We start from the raw sequence: 24,099 nt of genomic DNA on the forward strand, positions 1-24,099 counted from the left end.
TACAATTAATTAATATAATTGAGCACAAGAACATTTAATGTCCAAGAGTGTTAAATAATGTATGATCTAATCAAAAAGCATTAGCATTCATTGGAGTGATATTGTTATAATAAAACAGATATCTCCTTTTACATTTAAGATAATTCAGTCTTTTGGATATTTTTCTATCATTCTGCCATATCATACACGCATGCTTTGAAAGAGGCCAGCTGACTGAGCTGAGCACTGGAGTTGAACACCGGAAACTAGTACCACGTGACTCCAGCTGGTGTTTCCCGCCTGTATTCGTAATGATTGTGTAGGTACCAGGAAACTGCATCAGAGTGACAGCTCTCCGCCGTTTGGTCTGCTGCAGATAAAGTACATGTATTTTAGAAGAGGTGTCACCTTTATTACTCCTGAATCAGATCTGACCTCAATGCAGCGGCTGGTGGATCACATGTTCAGATTTTAATGATAAAGTACTAGTAGATTATCGAGTTTCCTTTCGGATGTGAAACCAGTGGACAGTGGACCAACAAAGTCGTCCGTCAGTCCGTGGTCGCCGTGCGTTCAGCATTCAAACGTTCCGCAGTCTGAGAGACAGGTTGGTGATGAATGATGACATAATGTTAATGAAAGCCCTGTTAAAAGTTCGTGTAATTATATTTACTATCAGAATATGTCGTTGTAGACGACCCTCCGTCTTTCAACAACAATGCAAATCATTTTCTGCAGAATGGAGCTACATTAGAAAAAACATCCCGGTATTTTATTTACTTTTATTATCTGAATCTGTTTGTCCCACTTTTTTTTCTGATTAAAAAGCTGTTATGTATCCCAATGACGAGCTCTTTCCTAGCTTCTATATATACAGTGGGGCAAAAAAGTATTTAGTCAGCCACCAATTGTGCAAGTTCTCCCGCTTAAAAAGATGAGAGAAGCCTGTAATTTTCATCCTAGGTATACCTCAACTATGAGAGACAAAATTAGAAAAAAAATCCAGAAAATCACATTGTCTGATTTTTAAAGAATTGACTTGCAAATTATGGTGGAAAATAAGTATTTGGTCACCTACAAACAAACAAGATTTCTGGCTCTCACAGACCTGTAACTTCTTCTTTAAGAGCCTCCTTTGTCCTCCACTTGTTAACTGTATTAATGGCACCTGTTTGAACTCGTTATCAGTATAAAAGACACCTTTCCACAACCTCAAACAGTCACACTCCAAACTCCACTATGGCCAAGACCAAAGAGCTGTCAAAGGACACCAGAAACAAAATTGTAGATCTGCACCAGGCTGGGAAGACTGAATCTGCAATAGGTAAGCAGCTTGGTGGGAAGAAATCAACTGTGGGAGCAATTATTAGAAAATGGAAGACATACAAGACCACTGATAATCTCCCTCGATCTGGGGCTCCACGCAAGATCTCACCCCGTGGGGTCAAAATGATCACAAGAACGGTGAGCAAAAATCCCAGAACCACACAGGGGGACCTAGTCAATGACCTGCAGAGAGCTGGGACCAAAGTAACAAAGGCTACCATCAGTAACACACTACGCCCCCAGGGACTCAAATCCTGCAGTGCCAGAAGTGTCCCCCTGCTTAAGCCAGTACATGTCCAGGCCCATCTGAAGTTTGCTAGAGAGCATTTAGATGATCCAGAAGAGGATTGGGAGAATGTCATATGGTCAGATGAAACCAAAATATAACTTTTTGGTAAAAACTCAACTAGATGTGTTTGGAGGAGAAAGAATGCTGAGTTGCATCCAAAGAACACCCTACCTACTGTGAAACATGGGGGTGGAAACATCATGCTTTGGGGCTGTTTTTCTGCAAAGGGACCAGGACGACTGATCCGTGTAAAGGAAAGAATTAATGGGGCCATGTATCGTGAGATTTTGAGTGACAACCTCCTTCCATCAGCAAGGGCATTGAAGATGAAACGTGGCTGGGTCTTTCAGCATGACAATGATCCCAAACACACCGCCCGGGCAACGAAGGAGTGGCTTCGTAAGAAGCATTTCAAGGTCCTGGAGTGGCCTAGCCAGTCTTCAGATCTCAACCCCATAGAAAATCTTTGGAGCGAGTTGAAAGTCCGTGTTGCCCAGCGACAGCCCCAAAACATCACTGCTCTAGAGGAGATCTGCATGGAGGAATGGGCCAAAATAGCAGCAACAGTGTGTGAAAACCTTGTGAAGACTTACAGAAAACTTTTGACCTCTGTCATTGCCAACAAAGGGTATATAACAAAGTATTGAGATGAACTTTTGTTATTGACCAAATACTTATTTTCCACCATCATTTGCAAATAAAGTCTTTAAAAATCAGACAATGTGATTTTCTGGATTTTTTTTCTTCTCATTTTGTCTCTCATAGTTGAGGTATACCTAGGATGAAAATTGCAGGCCTATCTCATCTTTTTAAGTGGGAGAACTTGCACAATTGGTGGCTGACTAAATACTTTTTTCCCCCACTGTATATATATATATATCCTATATTACCTAGATTTGCATCCTATATTACCTAGATTTATATGGAACACAATGTGTACACAAAGATGTAACTCAGATTTGTATTTACCATAGACTGTATATATAAAGGTATTTACATAATATGACATGGGCTATTGAAGGAACGCCTGATCCCCAAAACTGCAGTATGGATTTCAATATTCAAGCCTTAAATATTGAAATCCATACTGCAGTTTTGGGGATCATTACATTTTAAGGCCTTGTCTTGAGTGAACTTATGAAAAGGTCACTGCTTTATTCCTCCTTAGGTAAAAACTAGGCTGAACGCTCACACCTCACATCAGCTTTCTAACTGATACAAATACTGTTTTTTTTTATACTGTACATTTCTGCCTCCAATTTTTTTTCTGCACTTCAAATCTTATCAAAGATAGGGTAGAATCTGACTTCCAGACAAAATTTGTCTTTAATAGTATGACATGCAGCCATAAAATATTGTGGGTATATTTGATTATTATTAAACAAGAATAGTAGTAAAGTTTTGCCCTCATAACCACCCAAAGTCACGGCCAAGCCAGAATTGACCCGACACACCAGTGACCATTTTTTGAGGCCTTCAGAATCTAATAAAATGACAACCATTGGTTTTGTTGTGCTTATTTGACTGTTTTGGAGCCTTGTTAAAAAAAAAGCGCGATGATGTTTATGAAAATATAAAAGTGTCAAACTTGCCAGGAGGGTTAATGTGTGTATGCCAACAGAATAATGAACTACAGAACAGAGGACCTGGGAACATAGATATACAGGGAGTAAACAGGCTTTACATGGTCCAAAAATGGGAAGAATTATTTTTCTGTGATAACATTTTTATAATATTTGAAAATGTACATAAATCAACATTCAAATAAATGTAGCCTTAACCTAGTTATGTGTTGGCTTAGAGCACACATGTCAAACTCAAGGCCCGGGGGCCAAATGCGTCCTGTGGTGGATTTAATTTCGGCCCGCAGGATCATTTTTAATTACTATTAGATCTGGCACGCCGGTATATTGCACGCACACCGTCACTCAACCCTGAGGATTTCCTCAGCTCAGAGCCTGACTCCAAACATTGATGAATTTGCACCCAAGATGAGATGCCAAGTATCTGGCTTGAACTTGCATCACGCAGCACACTGAGTTTCAATGGGTGTTTCCTTCTGCACTTTTTTTCTTGCGACAACAGGGCATGTTTGTTTTTTTCTTTGAGGGAAATTGTTTTTTTGAAGCTGTTGTTGGCCTGTGGAAAAATGTAATCATAAGAAATGACTCGGGAAAAGCTGCAGATAGAGCCATAAGAAATGACTCGGGAAAAGCTGCAGATAGAGCCATAAGAAATGAATACAACTGATTATTTAATGTTGTTTTTATAGGCAATCATTTAAGCTTTGTTAGTTCCAGGTTTAATCTGTGCAATAAGTTCATTTCAGTAAGTTTTGCAATAAACATTGAACCAGTCCGGCCCTCGACTAGTACCGATCTTTTAATTTTGGCCCACTGTGTATTTGAGTTTGACACCCCTGGTTAGTTTTCACTGGCAGTCCCTTTGCTTGATGTCGTTAGGCATCATACAATAATACAAATGATACAATGAGTGTAAAAGTTAAAATCATAATACATTGTGGAAAAAAGCAATACAATTAAACAACGTGACACAATCCTATTAGTGCTGTCATGCAATATGTGTATTGACATAGCATCAGTCAGTCTGTGGTATTGATTGTTTTTCAAAGGAGAGGGACGTTTATTTGTGTAATGAGGTTTTGTTCCAGCAGGTGCCAGTGTAGCCTCACTGTTAGCTGCTCCTCTTTAAATCCAGACCACAGTCAATTTATTTTGAGTGCCTGAATTTTTTCCGTGCTGTACATCCAAAAGTGGTTCTCCTTTTTCCCCCTAAAAAGTCAGGAATTGTTAACATGCTATTCTAACGGGCTTACCCTTTTTAATCTTATAGAAAATGTTAAAATGATTAGCCATTCTGTAACCGAGGATGGCCCTTTACATAGTCGATTAATTAATAAACCAATTCACAAAGAAAATCTGTCTACCAAACATATTTTGACATCCAGTTTATTGTAAAATCCATCAACCAAACATTTCAAACAGTTGCTGGTTCCAGCATCTCAAATCTGAGATTTATTTTATGTTTATAAATAATCATAAGGCTTTGAAAAACAAGCACAACTCTGAGCTCTTTTGATTTATCAAATAATGATTTGGAAGAATATTGATAATGAAAAAAGTGGTTTGTTGCAGCCTTGCTTTGTACATGTTTCTATGTATTATGAGTGCAGTCTTAACATTTTTGTTGACAGCTGACCTGTGTTTATTTTTAGACCAATTTCTTTCAATGAATCCACACAAATAACATCACATCCCTTTGTTGGTGTATCATTTGGCGCTGGTGAAGAGAAGTAACAGTAAGACTCATTGGTGAACCATGGGCCCTCTGATCAGAATCAGTCTCCTCCGCCCAGCCTTCCCTTGTGTGAGCAAACACTATACCAACACACATTAGGACTGGCTGCTTTGTGTGGATTGAGAGAGCAACAAAGATGCTACACAGAGTGATATGTCGTTAGTGAGCAGGTGGGAAGGACGACATTGAGCTTTTGCCTCTCCAGCTAAGTAATGAAGAGGTTCCCATGGCGACCCTTCTGCCTACTGCCATCCCTGTGTCATGGCGGCCGGCAGCCGGGATCAAAGTGTGCTGTCCTCAACTCTGCTGAGAGCGGAGGGTTAAAAGCTGGGGGAAAAGCCCCTCATTACACTTAACCAAATCTCCTTTAAGACACAGCTGACTTGTTACTGTGACAGAACCATCAGGTAGAGGTTTCTAACAATCGACTCTCTAGGAAATGAGAGACTGTCCACAGGTTCAGCCCACTGCTGCTGACAGTGATTGAGCGTCGGATAGGGACGTAACAACTTTATTTCAGTGAAAATAAATCATAGGTTTATAACACTGGACCACAAAGTATACATCTAATCTCTAAAATACTGCTTTTAGTTTATTATATTATTTTTTATAATATTAATTTAATATATTGTATTGCGATATTTTGTATTACTACATTTATTTTGAAAAAATAAAATAATAAACATAAGAATTTGAACTGAATTGCAACTGGATTAACTTGATCACTGTGTACAATTTTTTTTTTTAGAGGAATTATATTTTATTTTGTATATATTGCTGAAATTATGATTATGGTTGTTTTTAATATATTTAATAGTTTAACACAAACACAATTTGATCAGTCAATCAACACATTGACAACAATGGTTCTAGCTTTTCAAATGGGATTTGTTGCTTTTCCTTCATTTTATTTTCATTTTAACTGAATGCCTCACGGTGGCCCGTTGAAAACAAATATTTGACAGTTTGTGTTTTTATATTTTCTTTGTCATTTTTGCCTTTATTGGACAGAAGACAGTGTAGGGGCAGACTAATAAGGGGGTGAGAGATAAACAACAAATGTTCTGTTAAAACCTTGTTCCCTAGGCGCTTTCAGAAAATAATTGTTAGATGCAGCCTTCATTGAAAAATAAATGTGTTATTTAAATTGCAAATCAATCTTAAGGTTTAAGAAATATCATTGAATTTCTTTCTTTCTATTTTTTTGTTTCAGGTTTTGTTGTACCTCAGTTGTTGCTGTAGTTGAGGAGTTTGTTGTTTGACACTTTTTCACTTTCCTTGTTTCTTTTGGCTTTTAGTCCAAGCATTAAAAGTTATAAAAGGATTATCACTTAGCCTGACTTGGAGGGGGGGGGTTAGGACGGTCCTAATTAGATCACTGTAACCCTCATGTGAGCAGCTACACTCCTGGTGGTCCGGTACTGGGACACACTGCAGCTTATCGACTGGGAGAGAGCTGCGAGAACAACCAGAGTGAAAGGCCAAGTAAAAAGGAGGGGGTGGGGGGGGGGGGGGCTGTCAAATCCTTTTAAAGCCTTTTGTCATTTACACAGGGATTTATTTGCCATTAAAGAATAATAATGGTATTTGTGGCACAGTTAGGCCTTTATTAAGTGTTTAAAAAACACAAAAAAGCATTTGATCTCATAAAAATAAATATGCGCACCGGACTTCATGTTGTTTTTAAAACCGACAAAAACTTCTTCAGTTTTTTTGTTTCAAGTTGTTGCTGAAGTGTCCTCCATTTTGTAAACATGGCCCTTTGCTGCTCTGTTCTGACTGGTTGTAACCTGCTTCCACTCTACAGGTTTCAATATCATCCCAGGAGAAAAAACACCTGTGTGCTCTATTTGTTGTCCTCGGTCCTTCTGGCCTTTTTTCACAAGACTTTTTATGTGAGTGTGACTTTTGCAGATATGATCAGAGGGTGTGTTGACTCTCTGGCTCTGCCTCTGCACACCATCAGTGTGAGACCTTAATAACTGGGCTGGTGATTTATTGCATGTACTCAGCAGTGTCTTTTTTAGAGGTGTCGGACAAAAGCCGAGACCCTCACCCTCCCGCTGTTTTTAATAGTTCTTTAGGATGTGCAGGGAGGGAAAGAAATGGTAGTAATGTGGGGGCTTCAATCTTTTGTAAGGAGGCAAAGTGAAAGAAGATTGAGCTCCTTAAAAGAAAGTTTGGATACTACTTTATCCCGGGTTATCTAAAGTGGTTAGAGGCCAAAGTGTACATGTTTTTAAGCTAAAAGCACGTTTACATCACATTTACATTTTCATCTGAAAGGCTGGTATTGTGTTTTCTTTTTTGCTGCAGCTCAGTAAGCCTTCAGTGACCTCTGCTGTCCCGTCCAGAGGGGATAAGGTGCTCCGGGAGAAAAGCTGGTCTTATCTCCCTGCCGCCCTCTGAAGCAGTGGTGTTTTATGGGATGTAGCTCTTTTGTTTCCTTGTCCGCTGCCTTTGCCTGATCACTCACACTCATCCCTCATGGAAGTTGTTTGAAGGCCTAGAATAGCTTTGGAAAAGAAACCTCCCTCCTCCTCTTCTTCCTCTACTCCTCTGTTCCCCCTTTATTGAATCCCGCCTCTATATCATTTATCTCTAGCCCCCCTCTCCCTTTTTTCCTCACTTTCAGGGGGCCGTTAGGGGGCATCCTCTTTTCTCTCCCAGCTGGGTTTGTTGACACACAGTCAATCTGCGGTTCCCTTTCACCTCTGTTACCCCTCTTTTTAACTCACCCCCCCGCCCCTCTGCTCTCCCCTCCGCTTTCCCTGAACAGTAAAGCTGCCACAGCTGTGGACTGTATTAGCATAGCTGAGGGGGGGGTGCTAAATATATTGCAGCCATTACCTTTTGTTCAACAGTTGACAGTTTTAAAACATTTCAGCGGAGAGAGGGTGAGGGGAAAAGGGTGCTTTCAGTGTAACAGCTTTTTAAATGTTGGACACAGAAGAAAGAGGGGGAGCAAATGAAGAGCTAATCACTGACAAACAAATCAATATTTAATTAGTGCAGTTAGAACAATACGGGTTGAACTAAATATTTTCCATTTGGTACAGCCAAAAACAACTGATTCTTTTTTTTTGTTGGAGGTTAAAATGTCCTTTGGATAGATCCCACATTGTGCTGTGATTTACAAGTCATGAACAATGATAGATTTTTAAATGTAGGCTGAATGTTTATTTTTTGGCTTGCTGTCAACAGATTTTGGGATGAACAGGTCCAGGTCCAGGTCCAGCCAGCCTCCGGTCCCCAGGGTGACCCGCAGCGCCTGGAGCCGACTCACCGAGCCCGCAGAGAGGCTGGACTCCGGGCCGGGTCCGTACGGAAAACAACGACGGAAGCAGACTGACTCTGCTCTGGCCCAGGACCTCAGTCAGATGAGTATGAGCGGACAGGACACTCTCAATAACAGGTGGGCACTGGGGACCCTAAAAAGGTTTACGTTTTTATAGAGTCTAGGTAAGAAACAGGAAATCAGAGAGCAGGAGGTTTAACTGTGACTTTAAAGTTCACCTATTATTCAAAATCCACTTTTTCACTTTTATACATCAACATGTGTATAAAAGATTTGCTCACTTTTTGTTCTGATCCATTTACATAAAAACCTGTCAGATGATCAGATTTTGACAACTTTATGATGTCATAACGATGTTTTGGCTTGTGTAATCATTAGCCAATAACCAACCAAGGTAACCCCTCCCCCCCCCACCTTATCACCTGAATCTCCTCCTAGAGCACCATTGGGTTCTTTTTAACCAAATATCTCTCAGAGGGGCGTGGCTCCTTATTTTCATCTAAAGTAACAGACCCAGAATCAGCACTTTTGAAACAGGGCTGAAACAGAGGGGATTATGGGATGCTACAATGCACGATCTGTTTGGTATTTCCAGCCGAACATTTCAGAGACATGTTTTGTACATATCTGAGACCAATAATATATTGATGTAAAACAGTATAATAGGAGACCTTTAATGTCAGTGATTGACAAACGGAGGCAAACATATTATTATCAGTAACTTGCAAATACATATGTACACAAATAACCACATATGCAAACATTTATACATACGTGTAACAACACTAAAACAGTGGAGGCATTGTACTATATTAAAAATGATGCTAGATTTCAACAAAATAAACATGTAATAGTCGTGAGACATACGGTATGTTTAACTAAAAATACACTGTCTAAAGAAGTAATCGGAGCAATGCATGCTGGGCGTCAGGGCCACTGTGGCTGGGGAGCATACAATTTTTGAGCAAATGGGAGACCACACTGCCTTCATTCAAAGGTATTATTCAGGGGATTGTCTTATTTGGGATCAAGATGTTTTTGTGTCTTTTTTGGAAGCAGTCCATCTGCTTCAGCTGTCAAATCCTCCTCCCGGGGGGGTCTAGCCTCTGTGGCTCGGCTGGTCAAACTGGGCCGCTGCAAGAACGTGGTGGTGGTGGCCGGAGCAGGAGTCAGCACGGCCAGCGGCATCCCAGACTTCAGGTACATTTGTTCTCTTTACAGCCCCATCATCATCATCTTTCCTTGATCTATTATATTAGTCTTTCTACTGTTAAGTGGATATAGAAAGTACAATAAAGACACTTTAATGAAACCATCACCATAATGTCCAAATCAAAGTGCCTGTATTTCCACGTTTCCAGAACTCCAGGAACCGGTCTTTACGCCAACTTGGAGAAGTACAACATCCCTTACCCAGAAGCTATTTTCAACATTGACTACTTCTCCAACGACCCGCAGCCCTTCTTCTCCTTGGCCAAGGCTCTGTATCCCGGCAGCCACCGTCCAAACTACATACACTACTTCATCCGCATGCTTCATCACAAAGGACTGCTGCTCCGAGTGTACACCCAGAACATCGACGGACTGGAAAGATGTGAGAGAGATCTTATTTGTATACATTTTTTAAAAACTGTTTAAACTTAAACAATTTCATAAGGAGTACAAAAATAGACATTAAATGTAAATCCAAATTAAAGACGCAATGAACAGGTCCTTGCACATCAATGTGTGTTGACGCTGCACTGCATTCTTTTTACCATTGCAGAACAAATATTTAACATTATCTCTCGCATGGAGTTTGATGCACTAGAAATTCCACATTGTGTTTCCTGCACAACTTCCTTTGTGCTTTCCTGGTTTGTCTAATGGAAAAAAGATTCAAAGTTGGTTTGAGTTATAATATGTTTCTGTCTTTACAGTGTGTGGCATCCCAGATGACAAACTTGTGGAAGCTCACGGTAGTTTTGCCACAGCTGCCTGTCACCTCTGCTACACTGCATACCCCGCTGAAGAGGCTAAGGTATGTGTGACCTAAAAAAACACCATCTTGAAATGTAAAACAGTCCTTCTATTCAATGCTTTCTTCTCTGGTTCTGCAGCAGGCCATAATGAATGATAAACTCCCCATATGCACCTTCTGCGCTGCAACAGTGAAACCTGACGTTGTGTTTTTTGGAGAGGACCTTCCTCAGAAATATTTCCTCAACACTCAAGACTTCCCCAAAGCAGACCTGCTCATCATTATGGGCACATCTTTACAGGTAAGCATTTTGAATGCCATTCCTCTAATTGGTTCAATACATTTTTTGAGCAGAACACTGAGCTCGGTTTTATCTGAACCAAAATCTATTGTTTCAGATTGAGCCATTTGCCAGCTTGGTGAACACAATCCGCTCCACCGTGCCCCGCCTCCTCCTGAACCGAAACGCTGTGGGACCCTTTGAGAAGGTCCCACTGCGGAGGGCGGACCACATGGAGCTGGGCGACCTGGAGGACACAGTGAGGAGGTTTGCTGAAATGCTCGGCTGGAAAGATGACATAGAGGAGCTGATGAGGAGTCAGGAAACACTGGTGGGTTCCATTTTAAAACACAACGCCATACAAATTAATTTATTAAAGATTATTATGCAAGGTGTGAGTCTTGAGATTCTTTTTTAAACATACTTTTGCGATATCCAAAGGGAAACGCAAAGCACTGGTGATATATACGTATAAACAAAAGAAAAAAGGTAGATACCTAAAAATACTCCATGCTGCTGACATTGCACTTCTATAAGATTCAGACTAACAATGGATAACTGCAGAGCCTTAGATGTCATCTTTTGGTTTCGATCATTAGTTTTACTTACCTACATTACCCATAATGCAACTTAACCACCAACTGCCCTTGCTCCAAAGCCACATGGTTTCACCTAGGGACAATCAATAAATTACGTTTAAATGACACACAACTAATGTTATTAACGATTCCTCTGTGCTGGTTTAAGTGAACAAATTATGCAATACAAATATGATAATTAAATGTTATGATTTGTCATAAAAGTATTATTATAGAAGATTATTTCAGTTAATTTCAATAGCTTATTTAGTTGCTTCTTTTATTAAAATGTATGTTTGTCTGAATATCAGCTTTTCTTAAATTGTAAAACTAGTATTTTCAATAGCTTCCATATATGGGCTAATGAGTGACATCCGAAATGGCCTTAATCCACCATTTGTTTTATAAACATTAGTACTCCCAATGAGATCTTCATTTATAATCTTTGAAGTTGCTCTTAAAATGTCTCTGGGCTCAATTTTCAAACACTTTTGCTGACTATGTGAATCATCTTCTTCTGCAGAGCCTCCCTACGCTGATAAGCAGCCCTCTGTCAGTGGACCAGACGTCCTGTCAGAGCAGAGGAGCTCCGGCTGGGACGGAGACCTCCAGGTCCAGAGCGGGGGGGCAGAGGGGAGCCAGCAGCGGCAGCGGCAGCGAGGAGACGGACTCGGAGACAGACAGCAAGAGCTCTGCGTCCTCCAGCCAGAGCACCTGACGCTGACATTTCCTAAACAATAGGCTCTGGAAAGGTTTCAAACTGTTCCTGCTCTTCTGACACTAACACTGTTCTCCAGTTACCTGTTCATATGCACGACTCATTCGTTTCTAAAATGGACTGAAGGTGCAACTTACCTGTTTATCTGGGAGTCACAGTGTGTCATAGTTGTATGTTCATATGTAAATTAAAAAATGTGTTTATCAAGCTATCTACAAGCATATTTATAGCACTTATAGAGCGAGTGTCCATCGAGAACACTACTATACATGTACTGTAGCAACAATTCTGATGTTTATTCAGGTGTTTTATACGTCCCATGTCACTCATCTTGTTAATGTTTTATTAACTGTATTTTAAACAAAATTCAATAAAGGAATTGTCATTTAAAAACAAGGTTTATGTAATATTAGTCAGAGAAAAACCACCACTGCTCTTATTCTCCAGTTTATTAACTTTTCAGTGGAAGCCTCACATAAAATAAGTGTGCTGATATTTACAGTATATAAAGTGTGCAAAAATACAACAAAAGCTTTCCAGATAGAGCAGGGATCAACATGCAATTAGAATATATCCCACTATGACTGTGGAGGAAAGAGAAGGCATTTACACAGGAGCACGAGAGAAACGGCTGCATGACTAACTGAAAGGGAAAAAGTGTTTGTGCTACCCAACACCTTACTGCTAGGTTTTGACTTTAATTTGTGTATGTCTGACCTTTATGACTTTTCTAAGCAACAAAAAACATTAAATTAGTCACATGAAGTTTAAGAGAGTGACTCGGAGTTAAGTCTTTTGTGAGGCAAACTCTAGATCATTTATTTTCTGTGTGAAGAGGCAGTAGTGAGGATTCTCAGGTCAGGTGAAGTGTGCTCATGATTATTCATTATAAAACAAGTAAACAGTCTCTGTTTCCTTTATCATATAATAATGACACATGTTCTCTGGGTTAAAGCATTACTCGGTTTCTCTGGATTGTAATCAGCTATTTGTTTTTGTACAAGGAAAGTCTCACTTATCCAAAGTCAGGGTTTCACTTTGGGGGGGGGGAAATCTGTTGCATACGGCTTATTTAAAAAGTGGCAGATATTAAATTAAATTGTACCAACAAAAATAAGTCTTATCAGTTTAAAGACATGTTGAATTGTATAAAAATTAGCAAACATTTCAATCTAGAAAAAAAAAGAAAAACATCAACTGATTTAACATAATGCGGATTTGGCAAAAGTAAAATGAATTAGAAAAACAATCGTTGCAGTTTACACAATTCTCTGTCGAGAGTCCACAGCAGGCAGAAACAATCTCTTCACTATCGTCCACCACAGGAAAAGGTTGCGTTTCTCCACAATTTATACATTTTTAAAAAAAGAAGGTATTTCAGTGACACAAACCAACAAGCCCTGAATTCAGAAGGTTTACATGGCGACTAACTGGTGTGCAACACTCATAATTACACAACCGAACAAAGACTCAGTGTGAGCTGCAAGCGAAACCTATCCACACTGCCTGATCTCTAAATATTCACCAATCTAGTTGTCTCTAACGGACATACCCCATGATTTTAAACCAACAACAAGGGTCTCTGTTTACAGTTTTTGTTGATATCATATTTAAAGTAGTTTCTATTATGTGCGCTTGAGTAATCTAGAAACAGAGATAACTAAATCATCATGTAGCAGAAAGAAGAGAAATGTTAAAAAACAAAAGCACATGTGAAGGAATGATTATTCAGACCCAGTGATACTTCAACTATGACAACGTGCTTTCAGTGACCTACACATGATCCAGCAAAGAATTATATTATTACCTCTATTTTTTTTTTAAACTTAAGGAGTGCTACAATAAATGAGGAAGGTGCAACAGTAACCATGGTGATCTCCTTTGCATTTTGATGCCACTGCAAAGTCTCTGATGCACATCAAGTCCACTTCCTCTCTGGAGGAGGTCTCAGTGCTGCCACAGGGCCTCCACTGTTTCCGGGGACATGGTGAGCTGTGTCCCAGTTCAGGACCGGATCACCGTCACATTTTAATATTAAATACACCATGTTGCCCAACATAAATTACATCGCTTAAACACATTTATCGTTAACCTGATTCACTATCTGCCATTCTGAAACATTTGATACACTTAAACGTCCTAATGTTAATTCACAAATCTGTCAAATTAGGGTGACTTTCTGGTCATCCAAGTTAAAAAAGCAGATCCTACATTTCAGCATTTGTTTGGATTTCTGAGAACCCTCCTGACACTGACATGGGACACAGCTCTGGGATGTGTTGAGGGCCTGAACATGGGGCCTGAAAGTGGCGTGCCTAGTCAGAGTCCGATCCTGAGTCATCGGGGGGGTCGCAGAGAGTTTCTTCAAGTGGTGCTAACGTCCCGTCAGGCATGACCCCCATCGGCCGGATCACATTCTGCCTGTTGACACAAAAAGAAAAACATATTCCTGTTTGAATTGATCTTTAATACAAACAAAACCCCCTGCTCTGTTCAGCACTGTCTGTGTCCTCGGGCAGTTTAAAGGGGGCTTTCACTCCTGCATCTTTACCCTCTTACATCCAGAGCTCAAGGACCCTCACCCTACAACCCCACTTGCCCCTGTCTGGCCATCCTCAACCCCCCCCCCCTCCCCCCTCCTGGCAGTTTAATTACAGGATCAGCGCTCAAACTAATCTCCTCAAAGCCACGACTGCCCCTTCATCCTAATCCAATTATACCTGCACTGTGTGTCACCCCTCCCTCTGAGATGGTTTATCAGAGAATTACCCACCACCGATTTATTAAGGACCCATTTGCATTCAGTTATAAGGAGATTCCAAAAATAAATGGCCATGTAATCGCTACTGATTCCTCCAATTAAATGTAACTTATCCTGGTTAAAGGGCAGGTTCTGTAGTTGGATAGGAGAAGGAGGATGTGCTTCAATCAGAATAGATTTAAGTGTTTTCTTTGCAGGTTTCTCTAAGGACATTTTTTTTTTACTGAGAGGCACCACTAGTCCACAGCCTCAGATCACTGGTTAGTGTCGGCAGGTAAAATGAAGCCTAACAAGACAAAACAAAGGAACATGTGACACCATCCCTCCCAATTAGTGCAGAAATAATCCCTCCTCTCCTCCCGAGCAGTGAGAGGACTGGGGGTCTGTCAGGTGTAAACGGGGGTGCAGAATATGTGCTAATTGGAGGACCAGTTAAGCAGTTAGAGGGGCACATTCTTCCAGGGCTCTGAGCGATCTCCTTAGAGCTGCACTGAGGATTCACCTCTCCCTCAGCGTCACACCTCCTCCACTGAGGAGCAGAAGAAAGAGGAGAGGAATCTTCCTCTTCTGGGCGCACGCGTCTCATTACAGCTCAACCCCCTCTTCGGCTTAACAAGGACGAGGTCAGCTTTCTTACGTTTGCACATTTGTTCACTCGTGTCTCTCCCTGCACGTTCCCCTCAAATTGGCTTTGTTGTTAGTTGTGCCTCTGTCTCAGTCCACTCTCTGACTGGCTCCTCAGAATGAAGTCAGGACACATGTGTTATCTGAGAGAGCCTGAATGCGGCACATAAAAGGAGCCGGGGCCGAAGAGCCGGCTGTGTCTACCAATTAGGTGATAATTAACGGGGCTGCGGTAATGATGCTGCAGCGGCGTGCCGGCAGCTTCCTTTCGGCTGAATGCTGCGGCGTGCTGGAAGTCGGGCCTAATTAAAGCTGCAGCTCACAGGAAGAGATTCTTCCTTTGATGAAGCGGTTGGCAGGGAGCGGGCGCACTGTTACCTTTGTGACGCCATTGTGCCTGACTGACTGGCCTCTGCTCACTGAGGAAAGGTCAACACAAATACAGGTGGGGTCCTCGCAGGGGAAACAATGAATAATATGAATAATTTGAGCAGGGAAGCAACTGTTGCTCCAGCTCAAAAAGTTAATGATCTTAGTAGAGCCTTTTGACAAATGAGGATTTTTTTTGTAACTTTTGGAAAGATTTCAGTGGCATGTCAAGTTTGTTTGTTTGTTTCTCTGTTTGTTGACTACCGTCCGTTGAGCATTTGATTCATCTTTGTGCTATTTTATGCTGTTAATGTTCCCGACCAAGGGGTTTGAGACACTGACCTTGTTACTGAAACACCTTTGTTACATTTTCCCCTCATGTCCTGTTACCTCTCTCCTGTCCATTATCAACCAAAACAACAACTTGAAAACAAACATCAGAAAAATAAAACACTTACAGTTGAATTACTCAACCGAGGATTCTACAGTCCCTAGTAGAGTTATTCTTAGAGTTTTTTATATTTTAGCATTGTTACCTTGACAACTTGTCAAACATATTGACTAGTTTCTGGGCTTCGTACTCCTTCTGCTCCTCCGTCATCTCTTCGATGGGGTTCGGCATGGGCTCCTCCACATGACCGGTGATGGGGTTGATGCTGGAACAAGAAGATGAGCACAAATAAAGTACAACAGCAAGCGGATTCATACATGATCAATGCATACAGATGAACTAAACACGTTGGGCTCACAGAGCTGTGCCCTAAGATCTGTGCAGAGCACTCACAATGGTTTAGCAGATTTGTACTCCTCTGTGTCTGAGTCTTCATCATCCGAGTACTGAGTCTCTCCTCTCCCTCCTGCAAGGAGTCCTCGAGCCACCAGGAGTCCCGCTGCGTTTCCATATCCTGTGTACTTCAACAGGTTGTCTACTACAAGACAACACCACACATACACAAGATCGTGAAGTTACATCTAGAGCGAGCATGAGCTTAGCGGTAGTTATAGCAACGCAGCAGGCATGCATCTGATAGTTCACTACTCCATTATTCACACTTAACTTCTAAACTACAAACCCTGCTCTGTAATCCATTTTTAATCCAACATTAATTCCACTTGCCCTATGTCTCCATTCACTGCATCTTAGCCAATGTTAGAACTGATGGAATGAATGTTTTGGGACCATTTGGTAGCAAGGTTAGTTCCTTTTTAGGGTATTTGGTTAGTCCTAGGTGGTTCCCAATGTTATTTTATAAAACACGCTTTAAAGAAATCTACACAACAGATAATCAAAATGTATTTGAAATGCTTTCTGCCCCTAGTCTCAAGCTTCAGATGTTCTTATCAGGGAGTCCCATTTCACATATCTCCAATATGTCTCATGAGAGTACTTGTGTTGGAGCTGTGTGTAAAGAACTGAAACTCAAACTAAACCAAAGTTATTCCTGCTCTCACTTCATGTTTTCTGATCTGTGGGGTTGCACTCTGTTCCTCCCATGCCCCGACCACTGCTCACCGCTTTCTTTGCAGAGGACAAAGAGAAACTCTGCAGCCGTCTGCTTCACCCCCATGTCCACATGTGTCATAAGGCGCACCAGCTTGTTCCTGGTGGTGGTGCCGATCTCTGGCCTGATCTTTACGTCTTTCAGCGGGGGAAGTACCTGAAGGTGCAGATGTTCAGGTGATTGATTTATGCGTTTATTGTTTTTCTGTCATTACAATCAAACCCTGACTCATGAACGCACACAGGGTCACTTCAGCAGGGCAGATTCTGACCATACTTTATTATCATGTCTAAATGTTCTGTACCTGAGCTTTGATGAACCTGCGGATCTCCCTGTGATGTCTGGATCCTTCAGTCAGCAGGCTGAGCACCGGAGTCAAACCCTCTTTGTAGTTGGAGCCCTGCTTGGAGAGACACAAACCACAAACACTTCACAGGCTGCAAGATGGACCACTGAATACATTTTAAATCAGGGGAGGGTTTCGGATCAGAGTGCATGATGGGTGGGAAAGAAACTGAATGATGTGCAGGTCTAGCACTACTTTAACATATCAATTAGATGCAAGTTGTCACAATAAAAAGGTGTACTATTACTGGCTGCAAGTGAGTATAGAAATGTAAAATGTGTCATAGTTTGAATGTAAGCTCTCTGTTTCCTGGAGTGTCGATTAATTAGTTCTGTCTGGCTTTGCTGCAGAGGATGAACTTTACCTTGTCCATCCTTTTCGCCATGAAGTCTATCAACATCTGGATTGCATCCAAGTTTTTCCCACTGTACATCTCTAGGCCCCCCTGGACAGGCACATCGATTAACACGTCCAGGCAGGACACAGGCAGGTTGTTCAGCAGGTTGATGGCATGACTGCAGATGAATAGAACAAGTATTTATGACGCAGTTGGTCTTCTATACCAAATGTTTGATGTTTAAAAGTCAAGTAAATGAAAAGGTAATGAACTGCCAAAGACTCTGCTGTCTTAAAGAAGTACAAATAAGTCAAGAATAGCTTTAAGAAGAAAGGATGATGACTACATTAGATGAAAGCTTTGAGTCATTTTCACAAGTAAAGGATCCCACATGGCAAAGTAGAGAATCATCTCTTGCTCTTGGCTTACACAGAGCTATGAGTGAAGCATTTGCACACATCCATGTTGTCAGGACAGCAATATACAGGAAATACAGGTTAATAAAGAACGTGTTGAAGAGATATTTACATTGTTCAACACCCCCACAATCCCCAGCTGTGTTTATTAAGCGAAACGTTCTGTGGGCAGATATATCAACTGTTATATGTCTGTAACGTGAGTCTTATCCATTAGTTGGGATTTTTTGATATACTGTCTGAGTAGACCTGCAACAGCCAATAAGAGACAAATGATGACACATTTAGAGGCGCTCAAAAGTATATGTTAAAAAATGTAATTAAAAGAGTCATAGTATAGACTGTTGAAAAATATGTAAATCATAATATAGTAAGCCATAAAAAAAAGTATGGGTAATTCTGAAGAAAAAAAGTATAGTATGTTGCAGAGGTTGCGCTAGACTTTTTCGCTGCCCGTCATTTTGACTGACAGGATCGTAACATTTCCGTCAAAATCCATCATCACCAGTCGGTCCGTGAACTGTTAGCGCCGTGTTATGCACCTCGCGGAAGCGCGCACAGCGTAAAGCAAATACTCAGATTTCAATTATCTGTTCGGCAAAGTTAAGTTTGGAAACTATATAATTTCCTTTTGGAAGGGCATGCATAACACGGCATAATACCGGAGCCCCGCTGCTGGGAAACTTTGGCGCTGTTCTGAGTTTGTTTTAATCGGTCAAAATGACGGACGGCTTTCAGATTTTTCCGTCATTGTTCGAAAAATTCCGTCATAGACGGAAAATATTCGGTTAACGCGACTTCTGGTATGTTGAGAACTATGATGAAAACAAGTCAAATTACAGTATAGATAAAACATGTCATAGTATCTTAACAAAGTCATGTCGGTCAATGGGCCAATGACCTGTTCCGCCATTGAGTTGATAGGTCAAGGGAAACATCGGTCTCTTTTATACGACACTCTTTAAATTTGGTCTATGGCCACAGATTCTTGGCATTCCTGAATTAAATTACCATGTGAATAAGATGCTTCTGCTGCAGTGGCAAGACAGCTGAGAACATCTACAAGATAAAACACCCGACAAGGCTCCAAAGAAACATCGTAGCTTTTCAACCGGCACGGAAGTCTGCTATCAGACCATCTACACAAGTTAAGTGTGTTGAGCAGTGAAAGCCCTTTGTCAGTCTGTGACTTTCAATGCAAATCAGTTTCAAATGAGTCTGACCAGTTTTACAAGTTTCAAAGAGCAGAGTGCCTTCATTCAATATTCAGGGTGTAGACGACTAAAACAGATTCAGATATTAACAAACATCCCACCTGTGAGCTTCCTCTGTTTTATCCTCAGTCTCAGTCTTCAGCATCAGCAGATGACGCAGGATGGCAGCGATGATTCGGAACTGGTGGTCATCCTCCTATCAAATCAAGGATGTACAAAAACATGAAGTCAAGCAGAAAGTGTTATATTCAGAAGTTAAGCAAAACACTTAGATACAGAAGTTCTTACGCTACAAGGATAAGGATATGGACAATAAGGCCTAACTGCAAAAACACCTGCCAAGAAATCTATGGGGCATCACAGCTCGTCTAAAGTGCAAAAAGAGGAGAGCTAGGAGATAGAGTGAGATCAAAGCTTTGAGTCTAGATTTATAAAAGGACAAGGAATAGGAAGCTTAGATTTCTACAGTGTCAAAGAGGAGAGCAGGGTCAAACTTGAGAACTAACACCTACATTTGGTGTCATTAAGACTTACACGGTATCAGAGGCGGTCATGTGTCGCCTTCGGTCCAAATTGCATGAAATGTGGCAAGACAGCCAATTTGGAGAATGATTATCATAAATGATCTGTAACTACAAACTATGCCCTAATAACTACTTTAAAAACCAAAAAGATATCAACAAAATACTGTCTCATTTCATTCACAGGATGATACATTTATTTTGGCCTTTGTGTGTGAGCAGTATGAACAGAACATTTGGACATATAAGGGAAAAGCACTGGTGTACAAATATAATGCTGTGTTTTAGTGGCTCACTGTCACATGACTAAAGGCCATGACACCTTAAGCCGGTTGTTTTGACGGTTAACATCATCCTGTTTGGCTGTTCAGCTTAAGCAAATCAGTGCAAGAGAACAAAAGCTGCAGTGAGGGAACAAGCAAACTGTAAAGAAGGGAGGGTGCTGTGAAAGTGTTCAACAAACTGCTTTTATGTATTAAATCTAAGATCTTCCGGTTTTCCTTTTTGAATGACAAATACAGACTACGTTGTACTTATTGCCTGTACATCTGACACAGAATGCACATGCTAGCTGGCCTTTGGTTATAGTCTTTGCAGAGTGTTCAAGTGCATACATTTAGCTAAGACACAGGCCATGGGAGGTGATGCAAAACAAACCGACATGTTCTTTGATGTCTGGTCGGTTTGTCTGACCCCCAAGAGATAGATATAATGTTTCTGCTGTTGTTGCAGCAGATGAATGATCCTTGTGGACCAGGACAGTCTAATCTTTAATTGATTAAATGGATAAGACAGAAACATTTACTTTTCTGATGATGCATACTTGATCTGCTCTTTACACTTACATACACAATGAGTAACAGAAAAAAAAAAAAAACGACTAGCGGTCAACAGATGTACAACCCATCATCAACTCACCTCACCACCAGTGTCAGACAGTGTGAGGTTGAACAAGGCTTTGAGTGCCTCCATTGTTCTCTCATTGTCTTCTGCAGGCATAGGCAGGGCCTGTGGATCTGGAGGGGCAGCTTCATAGGGACCGACCCAGCTCACATCTAGGGTAAACTCCAGGACCTCCGTCAGTAGTCTTACAGCATGCAATTCTCTCCGAAAAACCCCTCGCACATCTGGTCTCAGTGCAGACAGCAGGAAGACCAGGCGCAGCGTGAAGAGACCCACCTCATGGTGCCATGTGCGGGCCGTGTGCAGAATGGCACACAGGCCATGAGCGAGCTGCACGTCTACACAGACCTGCTGAGCCGCAGGACTGTTATAAACCACATTGCATAGGCACTTCAAGGCCTCCACCACCACCCTCTCCTCCTCCTCTGACTGGGTGTCTTCCAGACCATTTTTCTGGTTCTCATCTCCTTCTTCTCCAGGATTCAACCTTGCCAGTCCTCCCAGGATCAGCATGCCCTCCCTGGTGGCTACAGGGCCGAGGACACGCTTGTCTCTGGACAGGATGCGGAGTGTCTCCAGACATGTCTTCTGACAGCTGGGCTGCACCTGCCTGCCCAGAACTGACAACACGCCCTGGCACAGCTTCTGAGATGACACAGAATAGCACATATATAGATAATAAGTTAACATAACTGGGCCACCGTGTTCATCTAATAACCAACCTCTCAGATAATAAGTAGTACTTACAATCCGCAGGCTCTCTTCCGTTTGGTCAAAACTGAAGGTGTGACTGTTCTGAAACATATAAGATGCTCATTGAACCGAACAACTTAGCCTGAATGGTCATAGATATTGAATTAACATGCAAAGTATAATACAATAAACCCCAGCCTCTTTGAAACGGATATACATATTTCCCAGAGACCTCCAATAAGAAGCTAAAGTATGCTAACTCTACGAGCAGTAATATAGTTAGTGAGCAGACAGTATTAGCATTATCAGGAGGATGGTGTTGGAAACAACATACAACTCCGGGTTGCCTCATTCATATGTTTAGTGTGATATGTTAAACGATGCAATACAGCTATCATATATCATACGAAAGTGTAAACATCTAAGCTCATTCGGCTGCTAAATATGTTTAGCTAACTCTAAGCTAGTTGTTTAGCTAGCTAACGTTAGCACCGTCGTTTGTTTTGGTCCACGTAAAACGAGACTTACCTCTCGATTGTACTGCAGCAGAAGCTTCTCGGTTTCCTCCTCGTTGGTATTCTCAAGTTGTGACACAATATTATTTAAATCCATGGTGGATATCTGGTGAAAGTGTAGTTAGTTTCGTGTAGACCAAAAGGTGCAGGGTGCAGCTAGCTAGCTGGCCGGCTAGCTGAGTGAGGGAATCAGTGTGCTGCTGCTGCTGCTGCTGCTGCTGTCAACAGGGAAACTCCCCACCGTCTCCATCACTTCAGGGTTGTCCCACTGCAGGGCAATGGAGGATAAATTAAAAATATATAGTATTCAAATACTCCAATCAATATTGTGCATAATATATTAAATAATAGACACCAATAAACACCCTAAGATGTTACTGAATCAAAGCCTTGTTTCCAGCAGTGGTGACGAAATGTGTATTTACCTATGCTATTTACTTAAGTAAAAGTAGCAATACTTCTGTGCACAAATAACGGTTTACAAGTAAAAGTCCTACATTCAAAATCTTTAGTAAAAGTACATTATTTTAAGCATCAAAATGTACCAAAAAAGTACTCATAAATGCAGAATAGCCCAATGTAAATACATATTCTGAATATTCTAGAAGGCACCAAATGGTGTTGGGATATTCCTGTATTTACAATAACTGTTGTGTTTAAAATGGACTAATCTTGATATCATGTCTATTTTACACACATGCAGTACCAGTCAAAGGTTTGGACACACCTTCTCTTTCAATGGTTTTTGTTTATTTACATTTTTTTCTACTTTGTTGATTAAAACTGAAGACATCAAAACTATGAAAGAACACATATGGAATTATCTAGTTAACAAAAAAGTGTTAAGAAATCTAGAATATGATTTTTATTTTACATTCTTCAAAGTAGCCCCCTTTTGCCTTGATGACAGCTTTGCACACTCGTGGCTTCTCTCAGTCAGCTTCATGAGGTCGTCACCTGAAATGGTTTTGAATTAACACACGTGCCTTGTCAAGAGTCAATTTGTGGAATTACTTCCATCAGTTGTGTTGTTCAGAGGTAGGCTTAGTGCACAATGGATAACTCTATTTGACTACTGTTGTAAATCATATTATGGCGAGAATGACTCATCTCAGTAAAGAGAAACGACCGGCCATCATCACTTTAAGACATGAAGGCCAGTCGATCCGGAAAATGTCAAGAACTTCGAATGTATCCTCGAGTGCAGTAAATACAAAATACAATAAATTAAATTTAAAATGTGCTCAAAATTGTATAAAAACACATTATTTGTCTAAAAGTAGAACAAGTTGCCTAGGTGTAAGAATAGCTGTAAAAGTAACTTGTGTTTTGGGTTTTTGCGGAAAACACAAGATACATAAAAAGGAAAGGAGAATGAATGAATTAGTATAAAATTCTGTACTCCGTACAGTTTATATTGGATAAAATGACCGAAACATTTTGAAATGAGTCAAGTTTTAAAATACATTTGACAGGAAACATTTTAATCGCAACAATAGTTTGACATGTATATTTACTGTGTGGCTTAATCTTGAATTTGAAAATGAAAGAAATTATTTTAAAGTAATTTCCTTTCCAGAAAATTATAAAATGACCAGTCAGAGATTTGGGAAATTAAATACAATAATTTATTGTAAACACTGAATGAGGCGAGGATCCTGCAGTTCAGTCTTTTCATAAAATCCCACAGTTGCTTTTTCACAGTTATGTGATGCTGCAGAAAAATACACCTCTTTATGACTAACTGGTGAACAGTGGTACTTTACAAGCCACCAAATGGGATCAGGATACAGTTGCCTCACATTTAAAACATTAAGTTTGCATGTCTTCTCTTTGTCCACGTAATAGTCCTTCCACAGTCCAAGGACATGGATTTGTGAATCTAAACTGCCAATAACTGTGATAGTAGATATATGTTTTCCTCCCTAAAATATTTAACATAGTTTCTATTAAGACCATGAACAGGAATAATTTATGAGGTAATTGAATTAATCCGTTTTTTAATTCAGGTGTATTTATGAATCCACTGACACCATCACTCATTTTACAGATATATATTGCTTGTTTAACCACTACCCAATGTGAAAGTGGAAATTATACTTGTCTGTAATCTTACATTTTCAATATTTTCTTTTTTGTTTTTATATTAAGA

At 40.6% G+C, this 24,099-nt stretch overlaps 2 protein-coding genes across 6 annotated transcripts; one reads left to right on the top strand and one right to left on the bottom strand.

The window, feature by feature from the left end:
* The first annotated feature begins 256 nt into the window (after positions 1 to 256).
* LOC307040435 (NAD-dependent protein deacetylase sirtuin-3) lies at positions 257 to 12,885 on the top strand. 3 transcript variants are annotated; one of them, XM_079683261.1, is made up of 9 exons: positions 257 to 586; positions 7,229 to 7,337; positions 8,116 to 8,327; positions 9,267 to 9,410; positions 9,572 to 9,804; positions 10,130 to 10,230; positions 10,310 to 10,471; positions 10,569 to 10,781; positions 11,552 to 12,885. In XM_079683261.1, the coding sequence occupies exons 3-9, from the start codon at positions 8,125 to 8,127 to the stop codon at positions 11,744 to 11,746; spliced, it is 1,251 nt and encodes a 416-aa protein (XP_079539387.1). In that variant the 5' UTR covers positions 257 to 586; positions 7,229 to 7,337; positions 8,116 to 8,124; the 3' UTR covers positions 11,747 to 12,885. The 3 variants fall into 3 exon arrangements, with proteins under 3 accessions (XP_079539387.1, XP_079539386.1, XP_079539388.1); XM_079683260.1 differs by lacking the exon at positions 7,229 to 7,337 and having other exon boundaries at positions 258 to 586; positions 8,117 to 8,327; XM_079683262.1 differs by lacking the exon at positions 7,229 to 7,337 and having other exon boundaries at positions 260 to 586; positions 8,117 to 8,327; positions 9,270 to 9,410.
* Positions 12,178 to 22,215, bottom strand: ric8b (RIC8 guanine nucleotide exchange factor B). 3 transcript variants are annotated; one of them, XM_079683258.1, is made up of 10 exons: positions 21,961 to 22,215; positions 21,487 to 21,534; positions 20,755 to 21,384; positions 19,417 to 19,511; positions 17,713 to 17,863; positions 17,307 to 17,402; positions 17,014 to 17,158; positions 16,285 to 16,429; positions 16,037 to 16,156; positions 12,178 to 14,167 (listed from the first exon to the last, which is right to left on the bottom strand). In XM_079683258.1, exons 1-10 carry the CDS (start codon positions 22,042 to 22,044, stop codon positions 14,062 to 14,064), a joined length of 1,620 nt encoding a protein of 539 aa, XP_079539384.1. In that variant the 5' UTR covers positions 22,045 to 22,215; the 3' UTR covers positions 12,178 to 14,061. The 3 variants fall into 3 exon arrangements, with proteins under 3 accessions (XP_079539384.1, XP_079539385.1, XP_079539383.1); XM_079683259.1 differs by having other exon boundaries at positions 16,285 to 16,426; positions 17,307 to 17,405; XM_079683257.1 differs by having other exon boundaries at positions 17,307 to 17,405.
* Positions 22,216 to 24,099: the final 1,884 nt, after the last annotated feature.

The sequence above is a fragment of the Notothenia rossii genome (assembly GCF_949606895.1).
Source record: "Notothenia rossii genome assembly, chromosome: 5".
Taxonomy (NCBI): domain Eukaryota; kingdom Metazoa; phylum Chordata; class Actinopteri; order Perciformes; family Nototheniidae; genus Notothenia; species Notothenia rossii.